This window comes from Mytilus trossulus, chromosome 1, assembly GCF_036588685.1.
Source record: "Mytilus trossulus isolate FHL-02 chromosome 1, PNRI_Mtr1.1.1.hap1, whole genome shotgun sequence".
In the NCBI taxonomy this organism is placed as follows: domain Eukaryota; kingdom Metazoa; phylum Mollusca; class Bivalvia; order Mytilida; family Mytilidae; genus Mytilus; species Mytilus trossulus.
Window position 1 is genome coordinate 87,846,588 of NC_086373.1, and position 17,467 is coordinate 87,864,054.

Here is a 17,467-nt window from a genome sequence, read left to right on the forward strand (position 1 = left end):
TTATGTGACTTTCATACCAGTGAGAGATCAGCCTAGCTAGTTAGGTATATCCTTTTTTCCTCTTTCAATCAGTTGACATTCGTGTCTTTTTAATAGCTGAACTCGCATATTGTATGCGTAATCCATCTCTAGCTAAGGTGTTAAATGAAAGTTCACACAAATATGGATTCAATGAGGTCGAATGTATAAAATTGGTTTCTATTGTATAAATTATAATGCATATTATTGGATTCAAGATTTCTTAACAAACAGAACACAAACAGTAGTCCTTGAAGGTGAAACATCAAATAAAATTCCTGTAACATCTGGAGTACCTCAAGGCACAGTGTTTGATCCAATTTTATTTTTAATCTTTATTAATGATTTGGCAGAATATATTGAAAACAGTACATTAAGATTGTTTGCAGATGACAGCATAATTTATAGGGAAATTAAAAAAACAGATGACATACTTAAAGTACAGTCTGACTTAGAAGCGTCCGGCAGGTGGGAGCAGGACTGGCTCATGCATTTTCACCCTGATAAGTGCAACATTCTCAGTGTAACTCAAAAACGCAAACCTTTCGACTTTACCTATAAATTACACAATCACTCTTTAGAAAAAGTTGACTCTACAAAGTATTTAGGCCTAACTCTTCAATCAAATTTAAAATGGGACAAACATATAGATAACCTGACATTAAAAGAAAACCAGTTCCTTGGATTTGTTCGTAGAAACCTAAAAATAGCATCACCGAAAGTTAAAGCTCATGCATATAAAGCTCTTGTCCGACCAAAATTAGAGTACTGCTCAACAATTTGGGACCCACATCAAAAACAACAAACTCTACAAATTGAAAAAGTTCAGAGAAGAGCAGCAAGCTTCTCATGCAACCGCTTCCATAACACCAGCTCAGTTACTGAAATGATGACAGACCTAAATTGGTACCCACTCGAAATTAGGCGTTTACGATACAGACTTGTTTTCTTTTACAAAATTATTCAGGAAATTGTTGCAGTTCCTACACATAATCTTTTGATCCCACTTGACAATAGAACCAGACATAGCAATCCACACTCATTTAGGCAAATACAACATCTAAAGACAGTTATAAATATTCATTTTATCCACGAACAGTTATAAATTGGAATCATCTGCCACAACAAATAGTATCATGCAGTACAGAAGAGGGGTTCAAGAGTATGATCTCAGAATCTGCTCTCATCCCCATATTCTATCCCTAACTATTCTGTTATCAAATGTATATAGTTTTATCACAATTTATTTTTTCAAATCATACATATACGTTATGTTGATTTTATGATTTTGTTATTTTTGATTTTTTGTTGCTAAATTAGTGTAAATTATAAATTTTATAGTCGACGCCCGGCGAATAATCTTCAATAATTGAAGGATCGCTAGAAACCTAAAGGAGAAGAATAATCATTTGCAATAATTCATCAATATATAAGTTTGACTTGCTTATCACTTGACAAAATTGAACCACTTGACTGACTGCCCTGACTGCTAAAGGCGAACTATTATATGAAATTCTGTCGATGAGAATATTTCACTATTTGAAATCATGACTGTCTATTGAAATGTATCTTACCTTAGTTATGTCTTCCCTGAGAAAGCATCTGCCTTGAAGTGTGACATCTTAAAAAGTATGTCACGTATAACCACACATTGCTGCATAAATAAGTTATGCCGCTGAGGTTTGTTTTTTTATTATCAAACAAATAAAACTAATGATACTCATTATCAAAAATTTTTTTTTTTTATATAACTTCGATCCCTTTTATCAGACACATGTGTGTATATATGTCTTTTCTGTAATGTAACAACACATGATTTCATGATAATCAGTGGCGGATTTACCGGGGGGGGGGGGGGGGGGGGGGCACATGTGTAAACTTAGAAGTTGAATAAAAAAGAAAGCACTACGGTCTAAAGAAAAAATCATTATGTAAAGACGAAAGAAAAATATATGATATATTCAAACAATAGACAAGAAAACATTTGACATCATGATTTTAATTTACAACTTAGTGACTCCTTACAGTCACCGGGTAGCGACATGACGGAATTATGCTAATGAACTGTACATTTGTTCATATCAGAATAAATTTTTCGTTATTTTAAGGGGAACCCGGAACCCGGAATATGAACTATATTGGACCTAAACTGTACTACCTTCATTCATACGTGTGAAAAACAAATTATCTATACGGGATTGAATATTTATTTTAGGTGTTGACTGGTTCCGTTCGAATTTACTTGAAAAAACAGAAACCAGGCTATTTTGCACATGTGGGTATTCGACAATAACATCATGAACCTCATAACATTATAAGATTGACCTAGATTGTAGATGTAAAGAACACACAATTAAATTTATAAGATGCAACAATCTGGAATTTTTAGTAAGCTTCTGGTTTATTGACCACCTCCTCCAATTTTTCCCGACAAGAATTGAAGAAATGATATTTTTAAAGTGAATTCTTGACAATACCAGACTAGCTCAGTAGCTGTACAATCTTCCCTTCTTCTTTAAGTTTTCCATCTGAATAAAGATGATTAATAACTGGTGCATACGTGGCCTATTATTAAAACTATTTAGTTATGTACAAAATTGTACAGAGAAGATCCCGCTAACATGTTTAAGGTTCATGTGGACCCTATGGCTAAAATGGCCGTATTTTCACCTCAAAATTTACTCTGAGTACAGACAAACCTGCTCATCTGTAAATAATTTCAAGCATAGCATGCCCTAGATAAATGTATTTTAAGTATGTTTTACGTTTTAGAAAAATAAAAACTTACCAGGATTTTGCCGTGCACTTTTTTAGCTCACCTGGCATAGCCATGTGAGCTTATACCATCACTTGGCGTCCGTCGTCTGTCGTAGTCGTCCTCTGTCGTCGTAAACTATTTCAAGAATCTTCTCCTCTGAAACTACTAGGCCAAATACTTCCAAACTTTAACTGAATGTTCCTTAGGGTATCTAGTTTATAAATTGTATCTGAAGTTATAATATAATGTCATGTATGTGTAGAATTATCTAGATCTGTTTCTGTATTGTAAGCTTATTGATTCTCACCTATTTTAGATTCTTTAAATTGTACTAAATCTCAGACAATGCATATTTTCTGTCAATAAGTTTTTCACATTTTGAAACAACATACAAAATTTAGTCGTTTTAGTGCATTTGTATACACTAAAAACTTATCAAAATGGTACAAGTATACCAAAATGCATGTGTTAAACATATTTATGAAAAATTTATATACATGAATAGAAATCGAATATATCTTTTATTTTTAATCACAGAAAGAAATTTGCCCAACATATATAATATTAAATAAATGTAATATAAATAAATGCAGAGGTGAATCCAGTGTTTGAAGGAAAACCTGGTGAACATGGTGAATTAGTGGAAATTTTGAAATTCTTCTGCCATTACGTGTGACTATGAGCAGGAACCAACCATATTTAATGGTCTTTCATTATTGTAAATTGATAAAGAATCAGTAATTTAAATAAAGTAAAAAATAATGATAGAAATTCAAAACACATGTTGTTTTTTTCAGTTTTATCCCGCCACATTTTTGCGCCTGTCCAAAGTCAGGAACCTCTGGCCTTTGTTAGTCTTGCATTATTTTAACGTTTAGTCTCTTGTGTACAATTTTGAGTTTAGTACGGCGTTCATTATCACTCAACTAATATATATTTGTTTAGGGGCCAGCTGAAAGACGCCTCCAGGTGCGGGAATATCTCGATGCATTGAAGACCTGTTGGTGACCTTCTGCTGTTGTCTGCTCTATGGTCGAGTTGTTGTCTCTTTGACACATTCCCAATTCCTATTCTCAATTTTATTTTCTAAGGAGGCAGGTCATTTCAGCAGTACAACAGATGGCACTTTGATACTTTGCAAAGCAACAAAGAAAATACAATTATTTGAAATTAGTTAATAAATTTACAATCTTCTGAAACAGTTTTTCTTATGATCCGAACCATGCTAACGGTCCAGCCCTTAATCATAGGCTGCTTTTATTATTTTAATAAAGAACAAAAATGGAACTAAGACATTTTAACAAATCCTGTTGTGATAAAATATTTTCCATACTCTTATTAATGATACATTTATCTTCCTTTTCAACTATTATGGTTGGTTACCTGTTCATTTTAGTATATGCATGTAGTAGCTGTCAGTTCAGTTGGGATATTTATAATATGACACTAAATTAAATAATTCTTATTTATTTTGTAGATACATGTATGTTAGAGGAATTTGCTGTACTCTAGAGAGTTACGAGTTGAAATATATTGTGAAGTTTCTTAGACAGTATACATAGACCAAATTATTTACATGTACATGGATATACAATGTTACTTATGTTGAGAGATGAGAGTGGAACTTTTTGAGGCAAATTGATCATAGTTTGAAAAATTGGTAGAAAATATTTATTAAATCTCTTATCTAAGTAAGCATCATGGTTTCTGGAACAAGTGACAGTCATGCTAAAAAATCATCAAGGCGGAAGTTATTGGACATATCATCTGCAGAAACAGAAAAAGATAAATCTTCAGCAAAAAATACAAAGAAACAGCAAAAAACTGTTGAATCTAAAAGTCCTTCAAAAAACAGTTCAATTAAAAATAAGAAGATTTCATTACAACATGAGAGAAATATTGAAAAAAGGTCAAATCGTTCAAAATCACCTACAAGTTCTAGTGGTTCTGATACATCTTTAGGCTCTTCCAAACATGGGTTAGAACATGACATTTCTGATTCTGATCAAAGTGTAGAGAGAGAAATTCACAGTATAGCTCAACAGCATACTAAATCCAGTATGGATGAAATGTCAGATTTTAGTATAGCTTCACCAAAGAAAAAAAGAAAGATTCGAGTAGTTGAGGCAAAGACAACAGCAGATAGTTCAGATGAAAATTCTGGTGATGAAGAATCAATGATGTCTCAATCACTACTTAGTACTTCTACATCTGGTAGTCAGTTAAAAGGATCTTCAGGGATTCAGAAGAAAAAAAGAAAATCTCACACAATGGGGGACATAGAAAGTGAGCAGGAAGATGTATCAGACCAACGGGAGCAACGTTTAAACTTGAGGTAATACATGATTTTATTCTTCCATAGAAATAAAGATGCAAGAGAAGTTATGATTTTAGGTCAAGTATGCCTTTGAATAAAATACATTTTACTCTAGGGCAAAATATTATTAATAATTTTTCTTTTTAGATTATTTTAAAAAGTTAATGGAAAAAGAAATATTTAGAAAGGGTTTCCTTTTAGAAATTTTTATTTGGATAAAGAGTTGTCTCATTTGGCACTCACACCACATCTTCCTATATCTAATAACTCAAAACAAATTTTAAAAAGTTTCACCTATATCTTTTAGATACAACCTACCAGAAGGATATGAACCATTTAAACTTTCGGAAGCCAGTAAAGATGTGTGCAAAGAAGATCTCAGACACAAGGACCTATGGCTTATTAAGGCACCTGTAAATGTATGTCCTAAAATTTTAGTTATATCTAACATGATTGGCTTATGAACTATGGCTTATTAAGGCACCTGTAAATTTATGTCCTAAAATTATAGTTATATCTAACATGGTTGGCTTATGAGCTAGGGCTTATTAAGGCACCTGTAAATGTATGTCCTAAAATTATAGTTATATCTAACATGGTTGGCTTATGAGCTAGGGCTTATTAAGGCACCTGTAAATGTATGTCCTAAAATTATAGTTATATCTAACATGGTTGGCTTATGAGCTAGGGCTTATTAAGGCACCTGTAAATGTATGTCCTAAAATTATAGTTATATCTAACATGGTTGGCTTATGAGCTAGGGCTTATTAAGGCACCTGTAAATGTATGTCCTAAAATTATAGTTATATCTAACATGGTTGGCTTATGAGCTAGGGCTTATTAAGGCACCTGTAAATTTATGTCCTAAAATTATAGTTATATCTAACATGGTTGGCTTATGAGCTAGGGCTTATTAAGGCACCTGTAAATGTATGTCCTAAAATTATAGTTATATCTAACATGGTTGGCTTATGAGCTAGGGCTTATTAAGGCACCTGTAAATGTATGTCCTAAAATTATAGTTATATCTAACATGGTTGGCTTATGACCTATGGCTTATTAAGGCACCTGTAAATGTATGTCCTAAAATTATAGTTATATCTAACATGGTTGGCTTATGAGCTAGGGCTTATTAAGGCACCTGTAAATGTATGTCCTAAAATTATAGTTATATCTAACATGGTTGGCTTATGACCTATGGCTTATTAAGGCACCTGTAAATGTATGTCCTAAAATTAGTTATATCTTTAACATGGTTGGCTTATAAAGGTTATAACTGCCTTAAAATCAAGTTATAAGTTGCATATTTTTCCTAACCTGTGATAAGATCAAATGAAAATATCAACCAAACAATTTATAATTGTGTAGCACCATGCTATACAAACTTATTATTTCTTTTCATTTTTAATGTGCTCAGAAGAGATATAAAATTATATTTGATATTATAAGTATTCAAGTATCATGTAAAAATTGTTTCAAGTCATCAAGTAAGACCTAGTAGCTTCATGTATATTTTTTGCAAAAAACATAAGATCAAATTAACAATTGTATGTTTGGCAAATGTCTTTACTAAGACAGGCCCAAGTATAGAATACGTTTAAGTAGTTCCGGCAATATTTGAAATATCCATACGCCAATACTTTAAATATGTTTAGGCGCGCAACAATCTGAAGGCCTAGTTCCAGCAATAATCGAAATATTCATTCGCTGAAACATTAAATATGTTCTTGTGGGTCGGTGTTTTGGGGGGTTAACATAACAGCTGTTAATATGTCAATGTGGATAGGGACTAGCATGAGGTTGGATACTCAATTAAATAGTCAGCAAGTTTACAGGTCAACAGGTCGATAGGTCAGCAGGTCGACAGGTCAGCAAGTTGACAGGTCAGCAGGTCGACAGGTCAGCTGGACAACAGGTCAGAAGATGTTTCATGTTATCCATAGATTATTAGTCATTAAGTCAGGATGTTGTGTAAAGGGAAGGTTTGGTACTCAGTTAAATAGTCAGCAAGTCGACAGGTCAGCAGGTCGACAGGTCAGCAGGACGACAGGTCGACAGGTCAGCAGATGTTTCATGTTATCCATAGATTATTTGTCATTAAGTCAGGATGTTGTGTAGGGGGAAGTTGAGTACTCAGTAAAAATAGTCAGCGAGTCGACAAGTTAACCTGTCAACCTGTCGACCTATCGACCTGTCGACCTGTCGATCCCAACTTAATATGGCGATTAAACATAACTACAATCTTCAAATAATAAACCTGGAAAATAATTTAACTTGTATAAAAACCGATTTACTTCATTTGACTTAAATATAAGTCTGATGGTACTACAATTATGTAATTTGTATAAGAACCGATTTACTTCATTTGACTTAAATATAAGTCCGATGGTACTACAATCACGTCTTCTATACTTGATCTGCATGGAAAACATATGATTTTGTGAAGTTTTATGGACTTTCCCATTTCAAATTTACCTTGGAGTTCAATATATTTTTTTAGGCAATTTATGTTGCATGTTCATTTTGGACATTTTTATTTTTCAGTTTGATATTCAAAATCTGAATGGTATGGACATAGATTTAAATGGATGTACAGAGTTCAGTTCTAAAGATGTAAGTACAATGTAACATCAGACAAACTTTCTAAAGAAATGGTGAATATATACAGAAAAAAAATATGTAAAGAAGAAACAAAGAAGACTAAAGCACAGGTTTTTTTATACGACCGCAAATTTTGAAAAAATTTTCGTCGTATATTGCTATCACGTTGGCGTCGTCGTCGTCGTCGTCGTCCGAATACTTTTAGTTTTCGCACTCTAACTTTAGTAAAAGTGAATAGAAATCTTAACACAAGGTTTATGACCATAAAAGGAAGGCTGGTATTGATTTTGGGAGTTTTGGTCCCAACATTTTAGCAATTAGGGGCCAAAAAGGGCCCAAATAAGCATTTTCTTGGTTTTCGCACTATAACTTAAGTTTAAGTTAATAGAAATCTATGAAATTTTGACACAAGGTTTATGACCACAAAAGAAAGATTGGGATTGATTTTGGGAGTTTTGGTTTCAACAGTTTAGGAATTAGGGGCCAAAAAAGGGCCCAAATAAGCATTATTCTTGGTTTTCGCACAATAACTTTAGTTAAAGTGAATAGAAAACAATGAAATTTAAACACAATGTTTATGACCACAAAAGGAAGGTTATTATTGATTTTGGGAGAGTTTAGGAATTAGGGGCCAAAAAGGGACCCAAATAAGCATTTTTCTTGGTTTTCGCACCATAGCGTTAGAATAAGTAAATAGAAATCTATGAAATTTAAACACAAGGTTTATGACTATAAAAGGAAGGTTGGTATTGATTTTGGGAGTTTTGGTCTTAACAGTTAAGGAAAAAGGGGCCCAAAGGGTCCAAAATTAAACTTTGTTTGATTTCATCAAAATTGAATAATTGGGGTTCTTTAATATGCCGAATCTAACTGTGTATGTAGATTCTTAATTTTTGGTCCCGTTTTCAAATTGGTCTACATTAAGGTCCAAAGGGTCCAAAATTAAACTTAGTTTGATTTTAACAAAAATTGAAACCTTGGGGTTCTTTGATATGCTGAATCTAAAAATGTACTTAGATTTTTGATTATTGGCCCAGTTTTCAAGTTGGCCCAAATCGAGGTCCAAAATTAAACATTGTTTGATTTCATCAAAAATTGAATAATTGGGGTTCTATGATATATGCCAAATCTAACTGTGTATGTAGATTCTTAATTTATGGTCCAGTTTTAAAATTGGTCTAAATTAAAGTGCAAAGGGTCCAAAATAAAACTAAATTTGATTTTAACAAAAATTAAATTCTTGGGCCTCTTTGATATTCTGAATCTAAACATGTACTTAGATTTTTGATTATGGGCCCAGTTTTCAAGTTGGTCCAAATCAGGATCTAAAATTATTATATTAAGTATTGTGCAATAGCAAGTCTTTTCAATTGCACAGTATTGTGCAATGGCAATAAATATCTAATTTCACAATATTGTGAAATAGCAATTTTTTTTTTAATTAAGAGTTATCTTTCTTTGTCCAGTATAGTAAGCAAGAAATATCTGCAAGAATTTTTTTTAATTGGAGTTATCTTTCTTTGTCCAGAATCAACTTAAATCTTTGTTATATATACAATATACAATGTATATTCACTTTTTACTACCAACTGATAAATTTAAATAATCTTTACCGTTCAGTGATAACAAGCAGTTTTTTTACATCTTAATATTTTATGATGTATTTAAATGAGTAGTAATTGTTGCAAACTCCATTAGAATATTTTAATTGAAATTAGTTTTGGAATAAGGGAAAGGGGGATGTGATTAAAAAATTGGGTTCAATTTTTCTCATTTGAAATTTCATAAATAAAAAGAAAATTTCTTCAAACATTTTTTTGAGAGGATTAATATTCAACAGCATAGTGAATTGCTCTAATAGAAAACAAAAATTTTAAGTTTATTTGAATACATTCATTCTGTGTCCGAAACCTATCCTGTGTCACCTATTTAATCACAATCCAAATTTAGAGCTGAATCCAGCTTGAATGTTGTGTCCATACTTGCCCCAACCGTTCAGGGTTCAACCTCTGCGGTCGTATAAAGCTACGCCCTGCGGAGCATCTGGTTTCGGGATAACATGTACACATATTTAAAGTTGACAGCAATGAAAAAAGAGCTTCTAAATTGACTTCCTCTCTACCATAGATTAGTTCTCACAATCATAAACTGACAAATAAATAGATCTATGTGATCTTTCATTTCTGAAATACAATTCTGCTCATCCTCAAATGATATCAATTTATACCCCTTCAGAATACTATCACAAAAAAATATCTCATTATTTTACTGATTTGGCTTGGCTGCTGGGGATGTTTTTGTCTTATCTAAAGAGTTTTGAAAAATGACTGTGCTATTTAACTTGTAAGATTCTTAAAGGTGTATAAATGTTTTGATACCATTTCATCATTACCTAAGCATATTTTCATCTTGACATGTTTATAGATAAAGAGTACAGAATATTTTGTTTTGAGCTTTCAGTTTTAAAAAAAAAAGATTCTTTAATATTTCCCCATTATATCACTTGATAGAAATAAGAACATATCTATAGCTTGTAAAAAACAGGTTTATAATGGTATTCTTTACAATTTTTTTTATTTCAGGATGAATTATATGAAGTGGATGTAACAGAAGATACTACAAATGAGGTAATTAGTGCAAAGTTTTTATCAGGCAACATTTAAATTAGGCCTGCCTTGAGTAGAGGGGAATATTAATTTTCCTATCTCAGCCTCTGTACATGAGATTGTCCATCCTAAGATCAGGGGAAACTTTAAGTTCAAGGTCATTTAGCATGATGTTTTGGTCACAACTACTTTTTACACATGATTATTATGTTAAAAATGCCAAATAATAGTTTAAATCTAGATTGTGAGGATTGCACATTGAAATGTAACGGTGTCAGCAGGCCATATGGTCCAAGGACACAGTTATCGTCCTTTGGTTTTTGTTGTCTACAAGTATAGTCCATAGTGTAAACAGTGTATGACTTGCATGTTTTATGTGATACACTTTCCCAATTTATTTCTTGATATTAAATGCATGAAATATTAAGGAGGGGGATGTAATTACATGTTAAAAAAAATGGGTGCTGAATCTTTATGTTAGGTAGTGATTTGGTCCAGTTCAAAAAGGTCAAATTTTATCACGTCTGAAGCTGTCAAACTGAATTTTACACCCCCTTAACACAGAATTGTCAATATTTTGAGTTAGAGCTGATAGAAGTTTCTATAATTTTGATATTATTTGTCTCACTGGTAGTACACTACACAGTAAAAATATCTATGAGAAAGAGCAGGTGCGATTTTTTTAATTTTAATTTATTGTCTGAAAGAAATGCACTACGAAATTACTGTGTTCTCGGGCCCCATATGTGCAACATGGATGTATGTTCTTTAATACTAATGATATTTTGATTTTGATTTTCAATTTTTGATAATCTCCAAACTGAAAAAGCATCGTATAAAAATAAACAACTTCAAATGTCCATAAGCTAGTGTATAAGATAGTTGTATTGTTACAGGGATTCAAAGTTTCTGCATTTAAGGTTAAGGAACAGGCAATGAGCTATGTCGAAGATTTTAGTATAATTTTCCATACATCTTTCACTCCTTGAACTATTAACTGAAAAAATTTAGTGCATTTATCTCTTATGTTGTCTGAATATTACTGATATTATACCTTGCATATATTTCAAACAGTTCTATTGGGTAAAACGTTATCACGTGACATGGAATTATTTAGTTAATTTTCATTTAATTGTAAGAATAGATGAATAACCCTTAAATTTTACACCAGTGGTGAATAACCCTAAAAATTTACACCAGTGGTAAATAATCCTATTATTCACCGACCAATAACCTTTTGAGTTGCTTGACTTGTACAAGAATTATCTCCCATAAAAATGATGTCACAGACGTAAATAAACAAAATGGCAATGTTGATGTTACAGGAAGACCATTTAGAGACCAAAAAAAAGAAGGTTTTGGACATATCTCTTATAAACTGTCCTTTTTACAGTCATTAATACTTAACAAAAACATTCTACCTTTGTTGTACAATTTGTAAGAGTAATTAAGACACAAATGTGTTTTCAAACTTCAACTTGTGTATGTTACTAAAGTCTAAAGTTTACTTTGTCTAATGTAAGATATCTCATTGCTTTTTCAATGATTCAAAAGGCCCTCCCCATTGGCGGATCCAGGGGGGGTTCCAGGGGTTGGCTGATCAATGCATTTGAATGGGGACATATACTGTTGGAACCCCCCCCTTTGTCCTGGGTTGGGAACCCCCCTTTTTTAAATGGTTGGATGTGCCCCTGCTTCCACTGTAAGTTCGGTATAATAAAACAATTGTGGCCCTTTAGAAATGATGAATAACAAAAAAAATTGTCAACCCTTAAAAGTTATTTCAATTTGGGCTGCGCCCTCATAATGTTGGAAGATGAATTCCCGTTTTAATGATGTGAATTTATCATGGGTCACTGACTTACTTTTTATGTTATTCACCAATCTATTATCTAATAATTCTAATTGGTTGTGCAAATGTAAAAAAAAATCAATGTAAAAAAAATCAATGTTTACAGCCTGTAACTTGATGACATTACAGTTATTTTGAAGTTTTGGGATATTTTTTCACTTTGAACAATAGTTTGAATGATATATACCATAAAAACAAAGCTTGTGACCCCATGATATTATTTCATTAGAACAAAAATTCACATACCAACAACATATAATTTTTTTAAAGAAAATTCTACAATCTCCCCTTTTATCAATGATGTTAGCTTTTTCACTGAAGGTTCTTATATGTTTATTCCAGATGTCAACATTTGCTCCAATTTTTCCAAGTAGAGAAAAGTCCTCTTTTGTACTAGGTATGTCGATTATACTGTAATTTGAAAAGGAAAGAATTAACTCTTTTATTTCTGTTTGATTTCTGATTTAGAAATATATGTATTAGGACAAAACACTAAGATTTATGATATTGCAAATCAAAGTGTAGGCTCTCTGGGTTTATTAAGTAAAAATAGTTTACTTAACATAAGTAACTGCTTTGACATTGAATACCTCATGTGTCCATAGTACACGGATGCCCCACTCGCCCTATCATATTCTATGTTCAGGGTACCTTATAATTGGAGTCAAAACAATAATTTGGCATTTAAATTAAAAAGATCATATCATAGAGAACATGTGTACTATTAAAGTTTCAAGTTGATTGGACTTCAACTTTATCAAAAACTACCTAGACCAAAAACTTAAACCTGAACTTCGCACTTTCATTTTCTATGTTCAGTTGACAGTGAAATTGGGGTCAAAACTTTAATTTGGCATTAAGATTAGAAAGGTCATATCATTGGGAACATGTGTATTAAGTTTAAAGTTGATTGGACTTCAACTTCATCAAAAACTACCTTGACCAAAAACTTTAACCTGAAGCGGGATGAATAGACGCACAGACCAGAAAACAAAAAATTCCATATTATTTTGGTTGCATTCTTTTGAACTACAAAACAGAGCCTTCTAAAATTTGACATCAAGCTTCATATGAGTATGCTATATATTGTAAGACTGAATAAAATCTTACAGGACAACTAAGTTTATTTATCTCCTACAAATAATGTGAAAACAATTAGAACTTCTTATTTAATCTGAATTGTATTTTTTTAGGACCAAAGTTCAAAGGCCAGATACATGTGATGCAGTCTTTAGAGATTCCAGACCTCCCTCCAATAAAGATTCCAGAACCAATAGTCCATAAAATACCTGAAGGTCTTATACCTAGATTTGAACCGTTTGGATCAGGTTAATATTCACAATTACAAGTTTTGATTTGTAGGTGAAGGGGTTAAAGACAGTTGAACTTTATTGTGTTCCTAGACCTTTATTGTGCCAACCTTGGTTGGGTTCTCATGATTATTTAAGGTGACTTGTCAGTCTCTCTCATTGTTTCAATATTGACTGTGATGAGTAGAACTTGGTTGATTCTAAGTCTAAAACATAAGGGTTGTCCTGTGTGACCATTCTAGTCTTTGTTAACATCTCATGTTTCTTTTATGTCGTTCTTACTCACCTCCAACCTTAACAATACAAGTTTCAACTTAAAAATTGGAAAAAATATATTATAACTCTATAATGACATTCTATGGTTTAAACGGTGGGTAACTCTTATAGTTTTGTCATGTCCCTTTGCCTATTGAGGTTAGATTGTATTATTTCATATTCCTAATTAAACATGTAGGAATGGGAACATTTGATAGAGATTTTTTATTTTATTTGCTTTTTAGGGCGTATCGCATTTCAGCTAATTTTTCAAAGTCCCAATACTACGTTTCTGCAAATTTAAAATATACGGTTATGCAATTTGTATTTACTACTTTTCCGCAAATTTACCTGGTAAATTATAAAGATTTGAATGTACATACATGATAAATTATTTATTTTTTATTTTTAATAAAGAAAATGTTCTGATCTCAGTATAGCTACAATTTACTAGATATAACTACTCACACAGGTAAGGATGAGTTAAACTTCATTGAGAAATCTTTGGTTTGGCTTACTTGCCAACTGACATGATTGAAGAATGCTTTGTTGAATTAATTGCCGATGTTCCATCTGAAGATAAATGCATGAGGTCTGCCGATTATATACTGGAATTTTATATAGATGGCAATTGAGATTTCCACTAACCATTTGGGCATCACCCCTGACCCCATGGAAAATAGAACACTGAATGGTTTAGAGTCTTTTCGTGCCCACCTGAACAATCAGTTTTACGCTAGTCATCTTACCATATTTGTCTTTGTGGATATGTTATTGAAACTGAAGACTACATCTTACATAAAGATGCGAACTCTAACTGTAAAAGCACCCGTTGGGAAATATGAAAAGGAGAAGATAGACTTCCTTCCTGAACAAAATACCAAATTTTTAAAAGGTGAATGTGCTACTATGGACATTGTACGATGTGTTGGCTAAAAATATTCTGCCAGAACTGACTTGCGAACTCATATCAAGATATTATTGAACATACGTTTTCATACATTTTAATGATGTATTTTACTTACATGTTGTGATGACCTTTAACTTAATACATATTTATTTTTTATTATAGCTTTGCTTTCGATCAATAGGTATTCCTTAATTATTTGTGGAAAAGTAATAATTAATTTTTTCCGGAATAGTTACTTTTTTTCCAGAAAAGTAAGATATTTATTTGCGGAAACATAAAAAAATAATTCCGGAAAGGTTTTTTTTTTTCGCGGAAAAGTAATGCTAATATGCAGAAACGTAAAACGCCGACTTTTTATGTAAAGATTTCTGAAAATAAAAACTTGAGAAAATTTTATAAAGATGATTAGTTTTTAATATAAAGTAAAAGTGAAGTAATAAATATTAAATCAATGTGGATAAACAGTGAGTGATAAACGTATGATCCATGAAATTATTTAGAATAGTTATATAAAGTCATCTATTCTATAAAAATATTTTTTTATGATTTCAGGAGAGCCATTAAAGCTAGGCAAAAGAAAACATGACCATGACGGAAATAGATCTAGTATGTTTTTTAAAACATCTTTTGTAGTTACCTTGACATTAATACTGAGGTAGAAACTGAAGGTAGTAAGAAGTGTTCACTTTAATAACCACCAACCATTGCAATGTTTACCATGAACAGTGGCGGATCAAGCAAGGGTTCTGAAGGTTGGAAACCCCCCCTTTTGTTTGGATGATCAATGCATTTGAATGGGGACATATAGTTGAAACCCACCCACCCTTTTGTCCTTGATTTTATGTATTTTTTATGCTATTCACCCTATTAAGTAGAAATAAACCAAATATGTAACAAACTCCAATTGTTTTTTCATACTCCTTTGTGTCCATCGTTTGTAGTCCTATGGGAAATTTGTACGTCCTTGAACACTTAAACTTTTGACTCACAAATCCACTTTAATTGGTACCTTGCAAATACTTATGAATACAGTAAATAAAATAGAAAATCCAAATAATGACCTTCAAGTATTTCTTTATAAACCTGTTTAAATTGACCAAAAACATTGACACAAGGCTTTCTATATGACATACTGTATGGTATATGCATATTCAGTTAAAACTGACTAATACTGCATCGGTAATTTCTTTCTTTTTAGATTCATCATCAAAGTCACATAAAAAGAAACATCGCCATGATGAGGACTACTCAGGTATATAGTAGTTTTATTTTGTTGTTGTCTTAATGAAACACAGATCAGAAAACATGCATAAGTTTGAAATGTTTTCCCACAGGTCTAGTTATAGGGTATCCAATATGAAGGATTTATGCTTCGTTCACACAGACATTTAATTCGAATTGAATGTGAATTGAATTCGCTAATCACGTTCACACACTCTTCTTTTTTAATTGGAATTAGTCAATTCGCATTAGAAAATGTTTTCCTTAATACAAATTAAAAGTTGAAGTCGTTTGGAAAGTAAAGCAAATTTGATGCGCATTGTAATTCAAATTAGAATTGACGTTACGACATAAAACGTTTCGAATGTGAATAAAACTAATTCGAATTACGTGTGAACTCAGCATTAGTAGATATAACCGTTCTTTTATACTATGGTATAAGCAAATGGTCTATCATACTTGGGTTTGTGGTGGCCGAGTGGTCCATGTAGTTCTACTGTCATTACTAGCCAGTCAACACTGAGGTTGTGAGTTTGAATCCTGCTTGTGCAGGTGCACTTGACTCCAATCTTTATTGACTAGGTTTTCAGTTTTCCTCTCCAAGGATGGTAGTTTTCTCAAGACACTCAGGCTTCTTCACCAATAAAAAGTGGCCTCCACAAAGTAGCCTAAAAGTGGTGCTTTAAAGTGGAACACCAACAATCAATCAATCTTTTATGCTTACCTGATACTGGTGTCATTTACATTGACCTTTCAAGATAAAAACCATTTATATCCTTCTTTTAAAATTCATAGACATTTAGTCTACATGGTAAAGCTATAATTCGAAAATCAGTTATGTTTTATTCCATGTGCTTCCTTTCTTAATGTTATGTTAATCCTTAACAGGAAATAATTAAGTCTCTGTGTTAATTCAACTACAATTCTTTAATCTTATCTTTTTCAGATGGTGATATGTTAGGGAAGTCAGTGGAAAAGAAGTTAAAGAAGGAATTGAAAAAGAAAATTAAAAAAGAACGTGATTAAATCTTTATTAAAAACACATGATAGATTATTAAAGATTATCAAATTTTAATGTCTGTTGATTTACACATGTGTTTTTTAGCTACTGCTAGTACCTGTTCGGGTCAAAGTTTATGTTTTCCTAAAATTAGATGATACCCAACAAGTAAAGACAAAAAGAATAAAATAAATGCTTAAAAGCATAAGTGCCAGACTGCAAAATCAAGTACAAAGAAGAATCTCTCTACAAGTCACATTTACTGACACCTACACATTATTCCATGTACACTTAAAAAAAAACACAAAAAAACATATTTTCAAAATTTGACAGGATGAACTTGTATTACAAGTGTCAAGTTGATGTAACCACAATTTCATCATAAACTACATTGACAAAAACTTAAATCTGATAGGGAACAAACAAACCAACATACAAACAAAAGGACACACTGACCAGAATACATCATGACACCCATCTTTTTGTTTCAAATGCTTTTTCCAAGTATAAGCCTGCAAGATGAGGGAATAAGATCTTTTCCTTTTATATTTAATGCTTATAAAGTTAAAGGATCATCAAGACCTTATTTCCATTGCAATCAAAACAACCACATACACTC

The 17,467-nt window shown here is 32.1% G+C and overlaps 1 protein-coding gene across 2 annotated transcripts; it reads left to right on the forward strand.

The window, feature by feature from the left end:
• The first annotated feature begins 2,241 nt into the window (after positions 1-2,241).
• Positions 2,242-16,923, forward strand: LOC134688388 (uncharacterized). Of its 2 annotated transcripts, none has more exons than XM_063549090.1 (10): positions 2,242-2,293; positions 4,254-5,111; positions 5,401-5,512; positions 7,638-7,706; positions 10,277-10,321; positions 12,495-12,549; positions 13,346-13,480; positions 15,180-15,233; positions 15,826-15,879; positions 16,795-16,923. In XM_063549090.1, the coding sequence occupies exons 2-10, from the start codon at positions 4,477-4,479 to the stop codon at positions 16,872-16,874; spliced, it is 1,239 nt and encodes a 412-aa protein (XP_063405160.1). In that variant the 5' UTR covers positions 2,242-2,293; positions 4,254-4,476; the 3' UTR covers positions 16,875-16,923. The 2 variants fall into 2 exon arrangements, with proteins under 2 accessions (XP_063405160.1, XP_063405152.1); XM_063549082.1 differs by having other exon boundaries at positions 2,279-2,406.
• Positions 16,924-17,467: the final 544 nt, after the last annotated feature.